At 44.4% G+C, this 23,278-nt stretch overlaps 1 protein-coding gene across 1 annotated transcript; it reads left to right on the top strand.

The window, feature by feature from the left end:
* The first annotated feature begins 8,453 nt into the window (after window positions 1–8,453).
* Window positions 8,454–9,167, top strand: LOC130130961 (gastrula zinc finger protein XlCGF57.1-like). Its single transcript, XM_056300824.1, has one exon. The coding sequence runs from the start codon at window positions 8,454–8,456 to the stop codon at window positions 9,165–9,167; it is 714 nt and encodes a 237-aa protein (XP_056156799.1).
* The last annotated feature ends 14,111 nt before the right edge of the window (window positions 9,168–23,278 follow it).

The raw sequence follows: 23,278 nt of genomic DNA, 5'->3' as shown, positions 1-23,278 counted from the left end.
GGTTTAATAGAAGCGGACATTTGAAGACGCAGTTGAGAATACATATGGGTGAGAAACCATTTGCTTGCTCGGTCTGCGGTAAAAGGTTTTCTCAAAGAGGAGATGTGCAGGCACAAGAAAACATGTAGGAGAGAAACCTTTCAATTGTTCAGGTTGTGGTAAAGGGTTTTCTAAAAAAAGACTTACACAGACACATGAGAACACACACAGTAGAAGAAGCCATTTAGTTGCTCAGTCTGTCGTAAAGGGTTTTCGCAAAATGGAAATATGTAGACACACATGAGAACACATACAGGAGAGAAGCCATTTAATTGCTCAGTCTGTGGTAAAGAGTTTTCTTAAAAAAGTTATTCAGACACACATGAGAGTACATACAGGAGAGAAACCTTTCACTGATACACATGAAAGTACATACAGGAGAGAAGCCATTCAGTTGCACAGTCTGGGTAGAGGTTTAATAGAAGCGGACATTTGAAGACTCACATGAGAATACATATGGGTGAGAAACCATTTGCTTGCTCGGTCTGCGGCAAAAGGTTTTCTCGAGGAGATGTGCAGACACAAGAAAACATATAGGAGAGAAACCTTTCAGTTGTTCAGATTGCGGTAAAGGGTTTTCTCAAAAAAGACTTAAGCAGACACACATGAGAACACATACAGGAGAGAAGCCATTTAATTGCTCAGTCTGTGGTAAAGGGTTTTCTCAAAAAGTTATTCAGACACATGAGAACACATACAGGAGAGAAACCTTTCACCTGCTCAGTTTGTGGTAAAGGGTTTTCTGAAAATGGAAAAATGTGGAGTCACACATGAGAACACCCACATGAATGAAGCAGTTTATTTGCACAGTTTGTGATAAAGGTTTTTCTCAACAAAAGAAAAAACTTTTGCAGATACACAAGAACACATACAGGAGAGAAACCTTTTAGTTGCACTGTCTGTGACAAAGGGTTTAGTAGAAGCGATCATTTGAAGTCGTGAGAATACATATGGGTGAGAAACCATTTGCCTGCTCAGTCTTTGGCAAAAGGTTTTCTGAAAGAAGAGATGTGCAGACACACATGAGAACACACACAGAAGAGAACCTTTCACTTGCTCGGTGTGTGGGAAAAGGTTTTCTCAAAAAAGAGTTATGCAGACACATGAAAATACATACAAGGGAGAAAATCCCTGTCGGTGTCAAGATTGTGGTGAAGGGTTTCTGCAAAAGAACCTTTCAGACAAAACACATGACATCACAGACAAGAAAATTTGATTATTTGACTCATGTTTTGGAAAACGAAATTTCCACATGCCATGATCAGATCATCATTTGTATTTGTGTACTTGTGTCCTGATCATACAGTGCTAGTGTTACCTGGGGACCTCTAGTAATTAGCCACTGAGGATGCACAAGCCAGTGCATTCTTAGTGCCGGTCCCAAGCCCAGACAAATGAGGAAGGTTGCTTCAGGAAGGACATCCGGCGTAAAATCTTTGCCAAATTAAATATGCGGATCATAAATAAGATTTCCATACCGGATCGGTCGAGGTCCGGGTTACCAACGACCGCTACTGGTACTGTTAACCAGCAGGGTGTTGGTGGAAACTATGCTACTGTTGGGCGAAGGAGAAGGAGAGGGGGAAGGCTTGTCCAGAGGCAGCTAGAGAGGAGGAAGGGTAGGAGTGTGGAGGTGAGAGTCGGAACTTTGAATGTTGGCACTATGACTAGTAAAGGGAGAGAGCTGGCTGATATGATGGAAAGAAGAAAGGTAGGCATACTGTGTGTGTGCAAGAGACCAAATGGAAGGGGAATAAGGCCAGTAGTATTGGAGGTGGGTTCAAACTCTTCTACCATGGTGTGAATGGGAGGAGAAATGGGGTAGGAGTAATTCTGAAGGAAGAGTATGTCAAGAGTGTGCTGGAGGTGAAGAGAGTGTCAGACAGAGTGATGAGTATGAAGCTGGAAATCGAAGGTGTATTGCTGAATGTTATCAGCACATATGCTCCGCAAGTTGGGTGTGAGATGGAAGAGAAAGAAGAATTCTGGAGTGAGTTGGATGACATGGTGGAGAGGGTACCCAAGGAGGAGAGAGTGGTGATTGGAGGGGACTTCAATGGACAAGTTGATGAAGGGAACAGAGGTGATGGGTAGGTATGGTGTCGAGAGAAATGTGGAAGGACAGATGGTGGTGGATTTTGCAAAAAGGATGGAAATTGCTGTGGTGATACATATTTCAAGAAGAGGGAGGAACACAGGGTGACGTACAAGAGTGGAGGAAAGTGCACACAGGTGGACTATATCTTATGTAGGAGGCGCGATCTGAAAGGGATTGGAGACTGCAAGGTGGTGACAGGGGAGAACGTAGCTAGGCAACATCGGATGGTGGTCTGTAGGATGACTTTGGAGACCAAGAACAGGAAGCGAGTGAAGACACAGCCGAAGATCAAATGGTGGACGTTGAAGAAGGAAGACTGTTGTGTGGAGTTCAGCCAGGAGTTAAGACAGGCACTGGGTGGTAGTGAAGAGTTGCCAGATGGCTGGGCAACCACTGCAGAAATAGTGAGGGAGACAGCTAGGAAGGTACTTGGTGTGTCATCAGGACAGAGGAAGGAAGACAAGGAGACTTGGTGGTGGAATGAGGAAGTACAGCAAAGTATACAGAGGAAGAGGTTGGCAAAGAAGAAGTGTGGTGGTCAGAGAGATGGAGACAAGGAGATGCAGTGTAAAGTGAAGAGAGAGGTGGCAAAGGAAAAGGCATATGGTGAGTTGTATGACAGGTTGTCTGTGAATGTTCTCATTCATCCAGGTCATGGTTATCCAAAGGAGTTTGATCAAGTGCAACTGGATATATACCAAGTCCAGTGGCACTTGATTCAACTCCTTTGGATATGTATGGCAGGTTAGACACTAAGGAAGGAGAAAAGGACTTGTACCGATTGGCTAGACAGAGGGACCGAGCTGCGAAGGATGTGCAGCAGGTTAGGGTGATCAAGGATAGAGATGGAAATCTGCTGACAAGCGAGGAGAGTGTGCTGAGAAGGTGGAAGGAGTACTTTGAGGGGCCGATGGATGAAGAAAATGAGAGAGAGAGAAGGTTGGATGGTGTACGGATAGTGAATCAGGACGTTCAGTGGATTAGCAAGGAGGAATTGAGGGCAGCTATGAAGAGGATGAAGAGTGGAAAGACAGTTGGTCCTGATGACATACCTGTGGAGGTATGGAGATTTTTAGGAGATGGCAGTGGAGATTTTAACTAGATTGTTTAACACAATCTTGGAAAGTGAGAGGATGCCTGAGGAGTGGAGAAGAAGCATACTGGTACCGATTTTCAAGAACAAGGGTGATGTGCAGAACTGTAGGAACTACAGAGGTATAAAGTTGATCAGCCACTGCATGAAGCTATGGGAAAGAGTAATAGAAGCTAGGTTAAGAGGAGAGGTGACGATCAGCGAGCAGCAGTATGGTTTCATGCCACAAAAGAGCACCACAGATGCAATGTATGCTGTGAGAATGAGGATTAAGAAGTATAGAGAAGGCCAGAAGGAGTTACATTGTGTCTTTGTAGATTTAGAGAAAGCATACGACAGGGTGCCGAGAGAGGAGGTGCGGTATTGTATGAGGAAGTCGGGAGTTGCAGAGAAGTATGTAGGAGTGGTGCAGGATATGTATGAGGGAAGTGTGACAGTGGTGTGGTGTGCAGTTGGAATGACAGATGGGTTCAAGGTGGAGGTGGGATTACATGAAGGATCGACTCTGAGCTCTTTCTTGTTTACAATGGTGATGGACAGGTTGACGGACAAGATCAGGCAGGAGTCTCCATGGACGATGATGTTCGCAGATGACATTGTGATCTGTAGCGAGAGTAGGGTGCAGGTTGAGGAGAGCCTGGAGAGGTGGAGGTATGCACTGGAGAGAAGAGGAATGAAAGTCAGTAGGAGCAAGATGGAATACCTATGCGTGAATGAGAGGGAGGACAGTGGAATGGTCAGGATGCAAGGAGTGGAGGTGACGAAGGCATATGAGTTTAAATACTTGGGATCAACTGTCCAAAGTAAGGGGGAGTGCAGGAGAGAGGTGAAGAAGAGAGTGCAGGCAGGGTGGAGTGGGTGGAGAAGAGTGTCAGGAGTGATGTGTGACAGAAGGGTACCAGCAAGAGTTACAGGGAAGGTTTACAAGATGGTTGTGAGACCAGCTATGTTATATGGTTTGGAGACAGTGGCACTGAGGAAAAGACAGGAGGTGGAGCTGGAGGTGGCAGACTTGAAGATGATAAGATTTTCACTGGGAGTAACGAAGAAGGACAGGATTAGGAACGAGTATATTAGAGGGACAGCTCAGGTTGGACGGTTTGGAGACAAAGCAAGAGAGGCAAGATTGAGACGGCTTGGACATTTGTGGAAGAGAGATACTGGCTATATTGGGAAAAGGTTGCTGAATATGGAGCTGCCAGGGAAGAGAAAAAGAGGAAGGTCAAAGAGGAGGTTTATGGATGTGGTGAGGGAAGACATGCAGATGGCTGGAGTGACAGAGGAAGATGCAGAAGACAGGAAGAGATGGAAACGGATGATCCGCTGTAGCGACCCCTAACGGGAGCAGCCGAAAGTAGTAGTAGTAGTAGTAACTGTGATCTCAGTCCCTTGCAAATCGGCAGTGTCCATCATTTCTAAAGTAAAAATCCAGCGCAAGTTATCTCGGCAAACACGGAGTTCATGTGATGATTGAAGATACATCCTAGGATGCACTGGGACACATCATCAGTGATGTTTCCTGAGGTCCCCCGATGTTTTGGGACTTAAAATGGTAATAAACACTATTGTTCTATCACAGCTTGACTATTGCCAAATAATATGGGCGAATGCCACAAAAAAATATTTAAGCAAACTCCAGTTGGTACAGAACAAGGCGGCACTCCTTGCTCTCCAATGTCCATACAATACGAACATTAACAGCATGCACTTCTGTCTACAATGGTTAAAAGTTGAGGACAGAATGAATGCTGCACTTCTGTCTTCAATATGGAAGGTTTTACAATACAAAACTCCATTATATCAGTACAATCAGTTAAAACACAATTTAGAATCATATACATATGCCACTAGACAAGCAACAGAAGGCCGGTTTTCACTTCCTAAGCCAAACCCTAATTTTCTGAAGCGTACAGTAGAATATAGATCAATGAAAGCATGGAATTCGTTACCACTGCCAATCACTAAATTGACACAGAAATCAATATTTAAAAAGCAAATAAAGAAACACCTTGGAATATTATATATGTAGGATGCAAAATACATGGTCATACGCACACATATTACACATGCACGCATGTACGCGTGCACACACACACACACATACAGGACACGGTAAGGTGTGTTTCAAACTGAATTCTATAGCCTGGACGATCTCAACAGTTTGTACATTGGAATGATTTATGTATGTCTCTTTGCTGTTTGATGATGACTTATGTGTACTATAAAGTTTAATGTAGGTTTTTGCTATTTTTTTGTTTTTTTTGTTTATCTCTGTCTTTCTTTTAAATGTTTGTTTTAAATGTATTGTTTTTATGTGGACCCCAGTAAGACTAGTGGTGCTGCAGGGCACAGTTAATGGGGATCCTGATGAATGAACATAAATAAACGTAAACAACATCATACACCCTCTCTCAGGTGATCCAGCCAGGGTTGATCAGGCCCTGGCTTGTGTCCCAGCAGCATTGGCCCACAGATTACTCCTTCAAATCCATCGGGAGGCCCTCTGTACAGCCTAGATGCCAGATTTGATGGCTTTCCTTTTAGCAGCCTCATTGATGCCAAGTAGAGTGTAGAGCTTGCACAGTAAGTGGCCAGCAAAGCCTCTACGCCCCACTTCAATGGGCTCACAATGCGCATTCCAGTCTCTCCTCCGGCAATGATCCACCAGCTACTGGTACTTGGACCGCTTCTGCTCATTTGCGTCCTCTATCCAGTCCTCCCAGGGAACCGTCAGCTCTATAAGGGGCAGCTGTTTTGAAGAGGCTGATGATAGCACTATGTCTGGCCTTGATGAAATTGTTGTAATGTGGTCTGGGAACCTGAGCTGCCCCCCCCAGGTCAACTCGCAGCTCCCAGTCTGACACAGAGGTGAGGAGACGAGTTGCTGATCTGGGCTGTGACTGAGGCTGCTCACCAGCCCTGACAAACGCAGTGTTCCTCTGTCCACAGGCTTGCTTGTTGTTGGCCACAGCTTTGGAGATGGCCTCTGCAACTGTCTTCAGCACCTGGTCATGTCTCCAGCGATAACGACCATCTTCCAGGGCTCGTTGGCAGCTGCTGAGGATGTGCTTGCATGAACCTTTTCCAGGGCACAGAGGACAAGATGGAGAATCAGTCTTGCCCCAGAGATGGAGATATGCTGGGCTAGGCAGAACATCATACACAGTTTGTTCCATGAACTTGATTCGCTGCGGTCTGCCAGCCAGATATCTGTCCATGATATCTCCTTCTCCAGCGCACCCTCCCATCTTGTCCATGCGCCCTGCTGCTGCATGGATGGCCACTATTCTGCTGGTCCTTTCCTCCTCGACACCTATTCGCGCCTTCTGCAGGACTAGATGGCATTTCTCCTTGCTGTGGGCCTTGTCGTAGCGAGGTCGTGGGATGACTCCTAGCCCTGCCTGTCCAAGTCTGACACAGAGATGAGGAGACGAGTTGCTGATCTGGGCTGTGACTGAGGCTGCTCACCAGCCCTGACAAACGCAGTGTTCCTCTGTCCACAGGCTTGCTTGTTGTTGGCCACAGCTTTGGAGATGGCCTCTGCAACTGTCTTCAGCACCTGGTCATGTCTCCAGCGATAACGACCCTCCTCCAGGGCTCATTGGCAGCTGCTGAGGATGTGCTTGCATGAACCTTTTCCAGGGCACAGAGGACAAGATGGAGAATCAGTCTTGCCGCAGAGATGGAGATATGCTGGGCTAGGCAGAACATCATACACAGTTTGTTCCATGAACTTGATTCGCTGCGGTCTGCCAGCCAGATATCTGTCCATGATATCTCCTTCTCCAGCGCACCCTCCCATCTTGTCCATGCGCCCTGCTGCTGCATGGATGGCCACTATTCTGCTGGTCCTTTCCTCCTCGACACCTATTCGCGCCTTCTGCCGGACTAGATGGCATTTCTCCTTGCTGTGGGCCTTGTCGTAGCGAGGTCGTGGGATGGCTCCTAGCCCTGCCTGTCCAGGTGCCACTATGCCCAACAAAGCCCTGTGTCTCGGCCGAGACGCTATCTCCAGGCCTTCCTCAGCTCTCCACTTCCTGCTTGTCTGCACCATAATGCTTGCTGGTGCCACTCTATAGAGCCCTTGGAGTCCTGGTAGAGCAGTGCCTCTCTTGTGTGAGACACCCTGAACTGCTAATAGGGAGCTGGAGTTTGTTTCTCCTCCCATAAAGTGCTGCACTACTAAGGCTGCGTGGCAGACCCAGTAGGTATACCGCTAAGTAGCGTCATGACTTTCACTTGTCTGGTTTAATATTAAGAGGTTCTTTTTAATAAGTACATCTGTCGCGATTGTACAATGCTGTGATTTCAACTATTCCCCCAGTAGTCTGTTAATAGTAGCCATGGCCATTGTAATTCTAGTTAATGGTCACAGCAATTTGTCGATGAAACCAGTCGTTGGTTTCAGTCATTATGCAACTGTGCTGTTTGTAAGGTTGGGGGATACTTGCAGTCAGTTGAGACTGAAGAAGTTACTTAGATGAGTGATGAAACGTTCCTCCCACTAAACGTTGTGTCCAGATGAACTAATTCAACTTTCTGGGATTTCCTTACCTGGATTATTGAGCATGCATCAAGATATTCAAGTTGTTATTGCTCATAACTTCATTTAAAAGCATCCAGTAATGCATTTTTTTCTCACCTCCAGACTTCCAGCAGCTCTTAATTTCTAAAGAGGAGGTTCACTCTGTGAAGCAGGAGTGGAGCCCCACTCTGGGCCAGGAGGAGCCAGATCTCCCACACATTAAAGTGGAACAGGAGAAGCTCTTGATCAGCCTAGAGGGAGAGCAGCTTCAAAAACAGGAGGAGGCTGATATCAAGTTTCTGATTACTCCTGTCCCTGTAAAGAGTGAAAGTGATGAAGAGAAACCTCACTCCTCACAGCTTCATCAAAGCCAAACTGAGCAGGACAAACAGGTGGAGCCTTCAGACAGCACTTCAACTGAACAGATGAAAACAGAACCTGATGGAGAGAACTTTGGACTGTCAGAACCAGCCAGTCACCTAGATCAGGATGGTGATTTAGATTTAACTAGCGATGGTGAGTCACTCCCTTCAGACTTTTGTGAAAGTGAGACTGAAGACAGTGATGACTGGAACAAAACTAGAGAACCTCGGTCCGGTGTGGATACAAAAGATAATGAAATAAGTCATCAGAGATCTATTGAGAAAAAACCGTTCACCTGCTCAGTCTGTGGTAAAGGGTTTTCTCAAGATATAGATATGCAGGCACATATGAGAACACATACAGGAGAGAAGCCATTTAGTTGCTCAGCCTGTGGCAAAAGCTTTTATCAAAGAAGAGATATGCAGAGACACATGAGAACACATACAGGAAACAAGCCATTCCCTTGCTCATTCTGTGGCAAAACGTTTTCTCAAAGAGGAGAAATGCAGAAACACACAATAAGACATACAGGAGAGAAACCGTTTAGTTGCTCAGTCTGTTGCAAAAAGTTTTATCAAAGAAGAGATATGCAGAGACACATGAGAACACATACAGGAGAGAAGCCATTCACTTGCTCAGTTTGTGGTAAAGGGTTTTCTCAAAGTGGAAATATGCAGGCACACTTGAGAACACATACAGGAGAGAAGCCATTTCGTTGCACCATCTGTGGTAATGGGTTTAGTAGAAGCGAAAATTTGAAAAAACACATGAGAATACACACAGGAGAGAAGCCATTCACTTGCTCAGTTTGTGGTAAAGGGTTTTCCCAAAATGAAAATATGCAGGCACACATGAGAACACATACAGGAGAGAAACCCTTCAGTTGCTCAGTCTGTGGTAGTGCGTTTTATCGAAGAGGAGAAATGAATAGACACATAAAAACACATACAGGAGAAAAACCCTTTAGTTGCTCAGTTTGTGGCAAAACGTTTTATCAAAGTAGAGATATGCAGAGACACATGAGAACACATACAGGAGAGAAATCGTAAAGAGGAGTTTTCCTGACATGAGAACACATACAGGAGAAAAGTCATTCAAATGCACAGTCTGTTTTAAAGGGTTTAAAAGAAGTGGACATTTGAAGACGGCATGTGAGAATACATATGGCTGAGAAACCATTTGCTTGCTCGGTCTGAGGCAAATGGTTTTTTCACACAAACATACAGGAGAGAAACCTTTCACTTGTTCAGTTTGTGGTAAAGGGTTTTCTCAAAAAACACGCCGACACACACGAGAACGCATACAGGAGGGAAGCCATTCAGTTGCTCAGTCTGTGGTAAAGGATTTTCTCAAGAAAAAGTTATTCAGACACACATGAGAATGCATACCGGAGAGAAACCATTCACCAGCTCGATTTGTGGTAAAGGGTTTTCTGAAAATGGAAATATGGAGGCACACATGAGAACACATACAGGAAGGAAGCCATTTAGTTGCACAGTCCGAGGTGGTAAAGGGGTTTCTCAAAAAAAAATGTGTTTTGTAGATTAGTATAAGAACCTATACAGGAGAGAAACCTTACAGTTGCACTGTCTGCGGTAAAGGGTTTAGTACAGTGGTGGCTAACCATGCGCTATGGAGGGCCATGTGTATGCATGTTTTCATTCCAACCCGACTCCACACCAGGTATTTCACTGATACTTTCTTTCTCTTTGTTTGAAGTGTTGCTAATCACCTGGTGTTGAGTCCAGCTGAAATGAAAACCTGCATACACATGGCTCTCCATGGCACATGGTTAGCCACCTCTGGTTTAGTAGAAGCGATCATTTGAAGTCACATGTGAGAATACATATGGGGGAGAAACCATTTGCTTGCTCAGTCTGTGCTAAAGGTTTTCTCAAAGAAGAGATGTGCAGACACACATGGGAACACATACAGGAGAGAAACCTTTCACTTGCTCTGTGTTTGGTAAAAGGTTTTCTCAAAAAAGAGTTGTGCAGAAACACATGAAAATACGTACAAGGGAGAAAATCCCTGTTGGTGTCAAGATTGTGGTGACGGGTTTCGGCAAAAGAACTGTCGGACAAAGCACATGACATCACAGAGAAGAAAATGGGATTAGTTGGCTCATCTCGTGGGGAAAAAAATGGTTCACATGCCACGATCAGATCATCATTTGAATTTGTGTACTTGTGTCCTATTCGCACAGTACTGGTATTACCTGGAGGCATCTAGTGATTTGTAATATTTGTGAAGGTCATCTGTGATCTTACTCCCTTGCAAATCGGCAATATCCATAATTTGTAAAGTAAAAATTCCAGCACAAATTATCAACCATATTTTGGCGAACACAGAGGTCATCTGATAATATTACCGTGAATTGGCATCTGTTATATGGGGTCTTTTTTTTTCCTTTTCTTTCTTTCTTTTTTTTTTTAGCAAGGTTTTGTATTTTATTTGCCTCTTTCGCTGTTGAGGGTTATGGAGGCTGTGCTGGAAATTCTAAATGAAAGTTCTGACAACATTTTGGATGCAAATTCAGGAGGCTAATCTTGATACTTTTTTTTAGATATATTTTATTTGAGCAGTTACCTTGTCCATGTACACATGTGATTTCCAGTGCTCATTTTTCATGTACTCAAGTGACAAACAAAAAGAAAAACAACAGAGTACTAAAGAGCAATAGATGCTTAATGCAAAACGGGTATTAGATGACTATAACATATTACATATTATTGCAAAACAGGTAGATGAATATAACATATTACATATTAATGGTACAGCAGAGCTTAAGTAAATGCAAAAATATAACCAAAAGTCCCTCCCCCAGCCTCCCCATCTTTCCACTACTCAATAGGTGATTAATAGTGAAATATATTGATTGTAGGATTAGCTAGTCACACTAGCAAGGTAATGAATAAGGGGTGACCAGGTTTTTTCAAGCCGTGAAAGTTTATCTTTTAAAACATAACTTATTCTCTCCAGATGTGAGGTTTTGACAGGTTGCTGAGCAACATTTTAGTAGTAGGGACCCCTTTTTCTTTCCAAAAAAAACCCTCTTTGCTGGAATAAGGCAAATACAGAGGAAGTGTTGTTGAGAGGCTGTCAGATTGGTCTGCATATCAGACCTTCTGAGAACGATTAAAAGCGGGTCCAGTTCTAACTGGATGTTGACCATTTTAGACAGTATCTCAAATATTTATATCCAGTAGGTCTGTATCTTTGATTTGATTTGAGTGGTGACTGGAGCGGACTTCAATGGGCATGTTGGTGAAGGGAACAATGGTGGTGAGGAGGAGAGGGGTAGGTATGGTGTCAAGAAGAGAAATGTGGAAGGAAAGATGGTGGTGGATTTTGTGAAAAGGATGGAAATGGCTGTGGTGAATACATATTTCAAGAAGAGGGAGGAACACAGGGTGACGTAAAAGAGTGGAGGAAAGTGTACGCCGGTGGACTATATATTTTGTAGAAGGTGTGGTCTGAAAGGGATTGGAGACTGCAAGGTGGTGACGGGAGGATGTAGTTAGGCAGCATCGGCTGGTGGTCTGTAGGATGACTTTGGAGACCAAGAAGAGGAAGCGCGTGAAGACACAGCCGAAGATCAAATGGTGGAAGTTGAAGAAGGAAGACTGTTGTGTGGAGTTTAGGGAGGAGTTAAGACAGGCACTGGGTGGTAGTGAAGAGTTGCCGGATGGCTGGGCAACCTCTGCAGAAATAATGAGGGAGACAGCTAGGAAGGTACTTGGTGTGTCATCAGGACAGAGGAAGAAAGACAAGGAGACTTGGTGGTTGATTGAGGGAGTACAGCAAAGTATACAGAGGAAGAGGTTGGCAAAGAAGAAGTGTGATGGTCAGAGAGATGAATACAAGGAGACAAGGAGATGCAGTGTAAAGTGAAGAGAGAGGTGGCAAAGGCAAAGGAAAAGGCATATGGTGAGTTGTATGACAGGTTAGACACTAAGGAAGGAGAAAAGGACTTGTACCGATTGGCTAGACAGAGGGACCAAGCTGGGAAGGATGTGCAGCAAGTTAGGGCGATCAAGGATAGAGATGAAAATGTGCTGACAAGTGAGGAGAGTGTGCTGAGAAGGTGGAAGGAGTACTTTGAGAGGCTGATGAATGAAGAAAATGAGGGAGAGAAGGGTGGATGATGTGAGGATAGTGAATCGTTAAGTGCGGTGGATTAGCAAGGAGGAAGTGAGGGAAGCTATGAAGAGGATGAAGAGTGGAAAGGCAGTTGGGCCTGATGACATACCTGTGGAGGCATGGAGGTGTTTAGGAGAGATGGCAGTGGGGTTTTTAACTAGATTGTTTAACACAATCTTGGAAAGTGAGAGGATGCCTGAGGAGTGGAGAAGAAGCATACTGGTACCGATTTACAAGAACAAGGGTGATGTGCAGAACTGTAGCAACTACAGAGGTATAAAGGTGATCAGCCACAGCATGAAGATATGGGAAAGAGTAATAGAAGCTAGGTTAAGAGGAGGAGAGGTGATGATCAGCGAGCAGCAGTATGGTTTCATGCCAGGAAAGAGCACCACAGATGTGATGTTTGCTTTGAGAATGTTGAGTGAGAAGTTTAGAGAAGGCCAGAAGGAGTTACTACATTGTGTCTTTGTGGTTTTAGAGAAAGCCTATGACGTGGTGCTGTGAGGGCAATTCATATTTGATGTTTGCTTACTTTTAATCTTTCACCATGTATGACACCATGTTTAACTTTATTTTACATTGCTTAGATAGATACTTAAAGTCCATCTGTAACAAAACAAAGGCGTCTTCTCCAGTTGCACAAATAAAGGCCCATCGTTAACTGTTGGCCCCACGACCCCTGAGACCCTGAGAGCAGGATAAGTGGTTCGGATAATTGGTGGATGGCTGGTAAACTGTCGGTTGATAGCAGAGGAATGTGTGGGGAAACTCACTGAGTGTAGCAAGTGTGTACGCACTAATTTGAGAAATGTCTGGGTGGGATGAGAGCTGGAAGACGCGAGATAAGGAGGGGGAGAACAGACAACTGCCCTATAAGAGCGACTACTGTATTGATTGGCACACACAAGCATCTGAGCGTGTGCGCCTGTTCATTGAACTTATTAAAATCGTGTGACAATACTGTAAGAGATGTTTGTCTCTCTCCTCATTTAATGTCAGAGTGGAATTGAATAATGGTCACGACAGATTGGGGGCTCGTCCAGTGTGCCTAACTCATATTCTTCTTTGGCCCACTCTCTGTCTGGATTAAAGCTGGGTGGCCCGTCTGGTGATGGGGTTGAGAAATCGCCTAAGACCCAGGAAGTCTACCTCCCCTGAGGACAGCTCGTAGTCGACTCCTGGGGTTGAGAAGAGACTGTTGTGAGATTGTGGGGAAAGGATTTGTGTGATACGGCTTTTGTTTAAATGAGGATACAGTATTGAAGACCACGTGAAGACATCTGAAGGTAATGACACTCACTTAGGGGTGACGACCCATTGGCGAAAGAAATAATCATGTCATTTGAATGGTCCTGGTAGGAAATTTCCAGGTAAGAGTGACTGCAGATTAGAAGAATGGGGAAGAAACAAAGCAAACTTTTAACTGACAAGTCTTGTCTGACAGGATGTGTAGAACTTATGTGTGAAAGACTTAATGATGATTCCTGTAAACACCTTTCAGTGTTTAAAAAAAAGAAATTTAGATTTCCTGAAACTGGTAGTTTTACTGTAAAACAGCTGAAAAGAGGGAAAAAACAACTGCAGCATGAGGATAAGATGGGAAAATATGAAAGTAAAATACAAAGGAGTTGGAAGATGTGGAAAAAGGAGGCTGAGAAAAGAAATAGGCCGAAGAACAGTGAGAAGATGTATAAGGGTGGGGGGGGGCAATTAATCACTTTCCTCAGCTTTCACAGAAGGACCTGGATCTCTTCCCCCGCCTCGGCCGCTCATCAGAGACCCGTAGTTCAGCAGCAACCTGCCGCAGACTGACGGCGGCTGGCCCGTCTATACCCAGAATCCCCACAATAGCTGGCTGCAGCAGCGGAGCCCGTTACGCAGAGCCCGGTGACCGCCCCGCCTCCACGCCAGGTGGGTACAGCCAGGATGAAACCGATCGATATAACTGGCAGACAAATGCCGATTATTGGTGTCGTGTAAAGGGGCAATGTGGCAGAATGAGAGCCAGTTTTGCAGCCACCATGAGATGGGGGACAATAAAGGTCTGTAGACAGCAGCCTGAAGAGACTGTGTTGGACTTTTTAGTCAGATTGACTAAGATGTTCAGGTAAAACAGTGGTCTAGTACCACCGGTGCTGCCGAATGAACGAAGTGACTCCCCGTATGAACGGCAGTTCAAGTCCTATTTCCTGGACGGCATGGAGGAAGAAATCAGCCATCAGCTCAGCTGGCACAGTTCCAGACTCAGCAGGGCCCCAACAGAGGCAGAGGGAGAAGCAGAGGACGCGGCGGTCCCCCTCAGAGCAGAGGCCGAGCTCCGAGTAGAGGACCCTGTAATGCAAGCCTCGAGATGAGGGGTGTTGGAACTGTGGGGCCCCTGATCATTGGGCAGAAGACTGTACCGAACCAAGAAAGAGTCTGGGACCCACAGGACACAGGCGGTGTGTACCCCGAATGTGAAGCGTGACTGGCGGCTGGGACGGGGGAGATTCTGGAGTCTGATGAATGCCCCCCGACACCACATACATATACATTAACAGATGACAGTCAAAGCGTATTCAATATGACAAAGGTGAGCACAATTGAGAATTTACCTGAAATGATTTTAGAAATGGCAGGGGAAAAAAAAACCTCATTACATTTTGGTTGACTCTGGAGCTAAGGTTTCAGTAATAACACGAAATTCATTTCAAGTGGCGGTACAGTGGCACAGTGGTTAGGCTGTCCTCTGTGTGGAGTTTTCATGTTTTCCCCATGTCTGCGTGGGTTTCCTCTGGGGGCGCCGGCTTCCTCCCACAGTGTAAAGACATGTAGGTCAGGTAAATTGGCCGTACTAAAATTGTCCCTAGGTATGAATGTGTGTGTGTGTGTGTGTGTGAGCCCTGTGACGGTCTTACAACCCGTCCACGGTGTCTCCCCGCCTGCCGCCCGATGACTGCTGGAATAGGCTCCAGCGACCCTGAGAGCAGGATAAGCAGTTCAGATAATGGATGCATGGATGGAATTTCAAGTGCCCCTGGTGGTAGATACTGTACTTAATGCTCCTACTGAAGGAGCATTAAGTGTAGCAGTAAGAGGATTATATACCACACCGTTGTCGGTCGTCACAGAAGACGGTGACAGAAACCCCCCCCCCCCACTCTTCTCTTTTCCAGATGTTGCCCTGTAAATGTGTTAGCCAGAGATCTGATGTGTGCGTTGGGCCTGGTATTGCATTGTACAGAGGAAGGAGTATCAGGCATCCCAGGTCAGTATGTATAATTAGGGCGTGGCAAGCCATTGTACATATACCAATGTGATCTGCTGCCGTCGGGGTCGAGATCAGTAACCTCTGACTTGCTTGAAATGGTGCATACTCACATGTCACCACAGCACACGTTCATGGAAGATTCTGATTTGCATGTTACAGCCAATGTAAGCGAAGGAGCTGATGAGGGATTTGAGAAAGTTTGGTTCAGGCAAGGGAAAGTGATCTTATGACTAGTGATCGGATGTACTGGGATGATGACATGAGCGCATTAATGGTTGTGCCGACCCCCGCCATAACTCAGCTCCACTGGGTGTGTAACGTGACACCACATGTGCCTCTAGTCAAAACAGTTGACACCCAGTGGGAGGATTTAGGGCCATGGGTCCCTCAGTGTTCGCAAGACCACATGTGGGAGACAAGGGGAGAAGGAGTGCAGTACTCACCATGAATGTAAGCATATAGATGCCCATTTCAGGGCACTTTTATGAGAAAACAGACTCTGCATTTAGCACAGAGCAGTAAATTCAACTTGAGGGGTTGGAGAAATTTCCCCCATGGCTCATCAGAGTTGCAAGAAGTGGCACAAATTTTATGGGCTATGGATAATTACGATGTGGGGATTAGTTAAAGGGGCTGAACCCCCTCCATGTCACACCCAAGAGCACATGCTGGACACAATATCTGCCCAAACCAGAGGTAGTAATAGAAATAACACCAGCGTTTAACAGTTTGCTGGCAAACTCAGCAACCTAGGATTAACCACCTCACTCTGTTCATGGATTATGGACTTTCTCACTCACAGACCACAAAATGTCAGGATAGGTAACCATACATCTTCAACCCTCATCCTGAACACAGGTGTGCTGCAGGGCTGTGCTCAGTCCAGCCCTCTTCACCCACGATTGTACCCCCATTCACTCCTCCAACACTATAGCGAGGTTTGCGGATGACACCACTATAGAGGGACTCATAACCAACAACGAGGAGACACACTACAGAGGGGAGGTCCAACATCTGGCTGGGTGGTGTTCAGACAATAACCTGGTCCTGAACATCAGTAAAACAAAGGAGATCATTGTGGACTTTAGGACATCCAGGAAGACCACTCCACCCCCACTGTACATAAACAGTGAAGAGGTGCGTATTGTGGATAACATCAAATTCCTGGGAATCCACATAACTAAAGAACTCACATGGTCACTCCACACCTCCCACCTGGTGAAGAAAGCTCAACAGAGGCTCTTCTTCCTCAGGAAACTTAAACAAGCCGGTCTCCCCTCTCAGGAGAGAAGGCCAGAAGGCCTCCTCTGTCAGTGTGTCACAGTGTGGTATGCCGGCTGCACAGCAGAGAACGGGAAGGGCTTGGCCCGGGTGGTAAAGACAGCACAGAGGATTGTGGGAGTTGTGCTCCCGGACCTGGATGCTGAGGAAAGCCAGCAACATCCGCAATGACACAACACACCCAGGTCACTGTCTGTTCGGCCCTTTGCCGTCAGGGAAAAGATACCGCACCATCAAAACCTGGACTAACAGGCTGAGGAACAGCTTCTTCCCCAGAGCTGTTGCCTCCACCCCCCCCCCACCCACCCACACACACACACACACACACACACACACACCTGCCTACAGCTGCTGAGGACTAACTGGTACTAAAGCCGCTGCAATATGGACAACTATGTGCAATAACCCCATGCACTATTTTGAGCTTTAAAAGCCACTGCTGTCTTTTATTGTCTTATCATCATTTTTGCTACCTCACTTATTTATACTAAATGTTGTTTGTTCTTGTTTTTATCTTGTTTTTTTGTTTTTGTTTTTTAAATCATTTACCTTGTCTAGTGTTTCTGGTCTGAGAGTCACCAAATGAAATTTCGTTGTGTGCGCTAAATGACAATAAAGTATCGTATCTTATCTTGTCTTGTCTTGTCTTGTCTTGTCTTGTCTTGTCTTAGTTTGTCTTATCTTGTCTTGTCTCTTGATGCTGTGAAAGTTCAACATTTTGCTGATCCCTGGGTTCCACCATATGATCGTGATGATAATGAGGATCTTTATTTTTTTTTTAAATTTTTATTTCTGATTTTTTCCCTTTTTTCTCCCAATTTAGTGGCCAATTGATCCCTATTTTAATTCAAACACCCACCCTCGTATTGCATGCGTTCGCCAACTGCATCTCTCCGGCCGGCAGTCTCGAAGGAAAGCGCCTCCCCACTTTCGTGACAAGGCGAATCCAAGCCGAACCACTGTTTTTTTCCGACACACACAGAGACGCATTCACATGACGAACACAAGCCGACTCCGCCCCCCTCCCGAAGACAGCGTTGCCAATGATTGCTGCTTCATCGAGTCCGGACATAGTCGGATCTGACGAGACCGGGGCGCGAACCCCAGTCCCCAGTGGGCAACTGCATCGACACCAAGCCGATGCTTAGACCGCTACGCCACCGCGGACCCCATGAAATAATGAGGATCTTTAGCAAGTGTCTACAGTCACTTCATTTAATAGAGTAGTTCCCCAAGACCCTTTCCTTTATTTGGAGTTATTTGTTTCTTTGCCTTTCCTTATGTTAATGCTTAGTTAGTTTGTAACCAATCTACATGTGTGTTATGAATATATCTCTCATTTATTGTTTCATCATGTATTGTTTGATGTTACCGGGGACTATGTTGTGTTTTAGATGGATTTTGAGCAGTCACATAAGTTTTTCCCAAATGTCAGCCCTGGTTTTTATTGTGATATATCCGCTCACATTAGTGCAGGTCACCTCTCGAGGCTTTTACTCATTTCTAGCCAAGAGTGAGGGGAGATGTTTGGCTCGAGAGGACATGGGATGATTGTGACTTCTGTCTGACTGCTGAGTTTATGTGGAGTGTGTTGATGTAAACCTGGTGCATGTCAGTTGGCTTACAACTGACAGAGAGGCCTCACAGTCGTTCTGTGTGAAGTAAGATATTCCCAAACTATATATCTATTGTTGTTTTCATTGATGCTTTATCTAGGCGATTTGTTGTTGATTAAAAGTAATCAAAAAGGGGGGGGGGACCGTGAGGGCGATTCATATTTGATGTTTGCTTACTTTTAATCTTTCACCATGTATGACACCATGTTTAACTTTATTTTACATTGCTTAGATAGATGCTTAAAGTCCATGTGTAACAAAACAAAGGTAGTCTTATAAGGTGTCCTCTGCAGGTGCACCAATCGTCAACTGTTGGCCCCACCACCCTGAGACCCTGAGAGCAGCATAAGTGGTTCAGATAATTGATGGATGGCTGTTGAACTGTTGGCTGATAGCAGAGGAGTGTGTGGGAAACTCACTGAGTGTAGCAAGTGTGTACACTAACTTGAGAAATGGTCTTGGTGAGATGAGATTGTAGGGAGCAGCCATCCCATCTGAATGTTGGATTCTCCCTGTACTGTATTTATTGCCTTAGCAACTGGACCCATGGTGTTGGCGTATTCACCCAAAAAGACAATGTCAGTTGGACTGTACCTAACACACACAAAAATGCATTGCATTCAGATACATTTGATTGAACATACCAGTTATTTCAGTTAACACAGGATATGACATAATTATTCCTTGTTCTTTGGACAAATCATGCAGGAAGGTTTAGAACTAGAACTAGCAAGGTAATGGATTACTTAGTGTAATAAATCTAAAAAATACTTTTCTACAAGGCCTCGAAGAGGTAAGTACTATAATTCACTTGGAATTCTCTCTCCAGGTTCAGCATAGAGGTAAGTATTACTGTAGGTAAAAAAAGACAAACATTCACGACTTACATTGGAACATTAAGTGTAGCACAAACAGCTCTCACAGCCCCCTCTCCTTGATCTTTGAGGATTCTCAACATCCGCTCCACAGCCATGTAAAAGGAGTTCTGTCTTGTTGCATTAGGTTGTACCAGCTGAAGTTTGCAGTGCTCTTCAACCTCCTCTGCAGCAGTAGTGGACCTTGCAGTCGTGTTCCAGAGAGCCTGAGATTGGAGAAGGCGGGCCTCGACAGTTTCATGTAGGCCTACGTCCTGTTTGCATTATTGGCATCCACTGTAGAAACCAAATTTAGCAAATGACAAGCGCACCAATGATGCTTCGAAAGTTGGTACTGGAGGCCGTCATCATCGGTCATAATGGCTTCAACATCGATGGATTCCACCTCCTCATCCTGATCCTCATCGTCTTGAGTTACATCTACATCAGTTACTTCATCAGCATTAACATTTTCATCTACTCCAAACATACGAAATGCTTTAATGAAGTTTGAGCCATTATCAGTTGTGGTACTGACTGTTTTCTCACGGATTTCACATTTTGAGTGCATGTCATTCATCGCACCTGCCAAGACATCGAATATATGAGCGCCCTTCAACTGCTTGCATGCAAGACCAACAGAATCCCTCTCTAAACTGCTTGGATCCAGCCAATATGCTGTAACGCCAATAAAACTCCTCCTCCTTGCAGTCCAGCAATCAGTTGTGGCTATGTGTGAGTCTTCCTCATTGCTTCCTTCACCTGCTCCTTCAGCGCTATTGTGGCTTTATCAATCTTGCGCCGCACACTGGTTTGAGATATAATGGTGCAGTTTGGCTGTAGGTCTTGGGCAAGGCTTTGGAATGCTGGCTGCTCAGCAAGAGAGAAGGGCTGGAGACCTTGAACGATAAAGTTGAGTACCGCATTGTCAACACAGCTCTGATTGACTTGCTTTGTTTCTTCAAGCGTCATCTGTTTGAGATTCGAGGAAGACATCCCAGCCTCGGATTTTCTCTCGCAGACTGCTGTAGTCAGTTCACTATATTTCTTCAGCTGACTTGCATGTTTCCTCTATAAAAGACAATGTATAACTTCAGTTAAAAATAGTTAACTCAGCATGGCATCAAAAGGATAAACACATTGATTGTAGGCAACGTAATATTACTTTCAGCAATTCGCCAGTCGCATGGCTAATTTTGCATTCCATTCCATTATTTTTGACCAACAAAATATAATAACTTACATTAGTAGGATTGTAAAAATATCATCACACATTTAAATTGGCTGAAGGCGAACAACTAATTAAAACATTTTAATGAAAAGGATAAATGTTAGCCATTCCCTGCCTTCATGAGACAAGCCATTGGTGATAGCTTACATAAAATGTGACGTTGGTAGAATAGGCTCCTTTTACTGATAGCAACACATGACAGATAGCATTGGCTGAAGTGTGTGTAGAACATTGTATTTGTTACAATACATGTTTGACATGTAACAGCCACCGTACTAAGGTGACGACCTACTACTGCTACAGGAAGTACGCCAGCAGTCGGTCTGCCGGTTAGATCGGTGGAAGTTTGGTATGATTAGCAGAGGTGCCAGTCATACAAATAGTGCTGTTGTTCCAGTTAATAAACTTGTTAAATGTTCTCCAGTGTCTGACCACTCGTCATTCTACATGGTGTCAGAAGTGGGATGGGATGTAGCTTGAGTGGCTCTTTTTGTTGGTGTGGTTTTGTGCTGTGACAGACAGGGCATGAAAGTGTTCTCCTCTCATTCTCCTTTCTCATAGTGGGCCAAAACACAAATGTCTCTTGCTCTGTGTTTCATTGATTCTGTCCCCGGGTGGCCTCTATGTAGGATTGTGATGTTGTCCCTTTGTAGTGATTTGGGGATTACTGCCTTTGGGGCTTTCATAACAATGCCATCTTCAATCATGAGCTCGTCCCTGAATGTAAAGTACTGACGAACATCTGCTGGCAGTTGAACTCCTTTGTAGGCCATCCATGGTTGATGAAGTTGCATATTTTCTGGAGGGTTGGGTCCCTTTCTGTTTTGAAAGCCACCAGGAGAGGAAGAAATACCTTGGATCCAGCTGTATTTTAGAACATGAAATTAGAAAAGCACAGATAAACAGAGAAAGTGTAGTGGCTGTCTTTTTTGATATAGAGAAGGCATACGATATGGTGTGGGGGGAAGGATTATTAATCAGACTTTGTAAATTAGGTATAAAAGGTGGACTATGTAGATGGATTAAGGACTTTTTGCAAGGAAGATCAATACAAGTTAGAATAGGAAAAATATTCAGCAAATTTTGTTGTTGAAAATGGAACACCTCAAGGAAGCATAGTAAGCCCTCTAATATTTTCCATAATGGTAAATGATGTATTTATGGAAATGGGCCTTTCGCTTTTTGCCGATGATGGGGTAATTTGGAAGAGGGGAAGAAATGTGGAATTCATTATAAAGAAACTGCAGGGGGGCTATTATGAAAGTAGAAGAATGGTCATATAAATGGGGTTTTAAATTTTCAGTTGATAAGACAAAGACAGTGTTCTTTACAAGGAAAAGAATTGATAATGAAATTAAACCAAAATTATATAGTCAAGAATTGGAAAACGTGAAAAACTTTTAAGTTTTCAGGGATATGGTTTGATGAAAGAATTACATGGTTTATACATATTCAGAAAGTCGTGGACAAATGTAAGAGGCTACTAAATGTAATGAGGTGTTTAGTTGGAAGTGAATGGGGGGCAGGTAGAACTGCTTTGAAGGCCATATACAGTGGTTTAATTGGGTCAGTATTAGATAGTGGTTGTGTGGTGTATGGGTCAGCAGCAAACACTTCTCTAAAAAATGAGATAAGATGCAGTATCAGGCTTTGAGATTATGCACATGTGCATTTAAAACAACCCCAGCAGCAGCATTACAGGTGGAAATGGAAGACATGCCCCTAGAAATGAGAAGGATACAGCTATCCTTGAACTACTGGGTTCATTTACAGGGCCATAGTCAGGATCATCCAGGAGAGGAGGGAAACAAAAAGCTTTGGATGGACAATGACACAGAAAGCAATCGAACTTGAAGTAGATCATTAAACATTAGTCCAACAGCGCCTTTGCCAGCAATACCACCTTGGCTACTTCCAGATGCCATCGTAGATTTCACATTATTAGAAAAGTAGAATAAGGATGAAGAGTTTAATTATGATTCACATACCATACAGGCTTATATTGATAATCACCACAGTTGCGTCCAGATTTATACGGCTGCATCAAAGAGTTCAGTAAATAAAGTAGGAGTAGCATTGATTGTTCCAGAATTTCATATTAAAGTAGGGAAAAGGATCAATGAGGAAATATCATAATCATAGCAGTATTGTTAGCAGTGCAGTGGATAGAGGAAACGAGACCGTTGAGAGAAATGATTTGTTCAGCCTCAAGTTCACCACTAGCCAGTTTACAATACAGCCATTCAGACAGCAGACCAGGCATTTTAATACAGGTACAACAAACATGATAAAGGACTCAAATGATGGGTCTTACAGTATCATTTTTATGGGTACCGGCACACATTGGCATTGAAGGAAATGAAACAGCAGATAAGGTTGCAAAGAAGGCTACACAACGTAATCACATTGATTTGGTAGTTACTTTAAGCAAGACAGAAATAAAGAGCATCGTTAAGCACAGACTGAAGGAAAGGTGGCAAAAGCAATGGGAGGAAGCGAGGAAAGGACGGTGGTTTTACAGAGTTCAAAGGTTAGTGGGAGACATGAGGTGTGCAGGAAGGAACAGGAGAGATGAGATGATAATGTCAAGACTCAGATTCGGACACACTGGACTAAACAGTACACTTTTCAAACCAGGCAAACACAATCCAGGCAGATGTGACTCCTGTGGACAAGAAGAAACGATAGACAAGGTATGATATATTGTCAGACATATGAGGCAGGAAGAAGGCGTCAAAATCCCAGGAAAATAAAAGTACAACTTGATTTAGTAGATATTCTA

The sequence above is a fragment of the Lampris incognitus genome, chromosome 20 (assembly GCF_029633865.1).
Source record: "Lampris incognitus isolate fLamInc1 chromosome 20, fLamInc1.hap2, whole genome shotgun sequence".
Lineage (NCBI taxonomy): Eukaryota > Metazoa > Chordata > Actinopteri > Lampriformes > Lampridae > Lampris > Lampris incognitus.
Note: the sequence above shows the minus strand (reverse complement) of the source record. Positions and strands in the feature narration are given on the sequence as shown.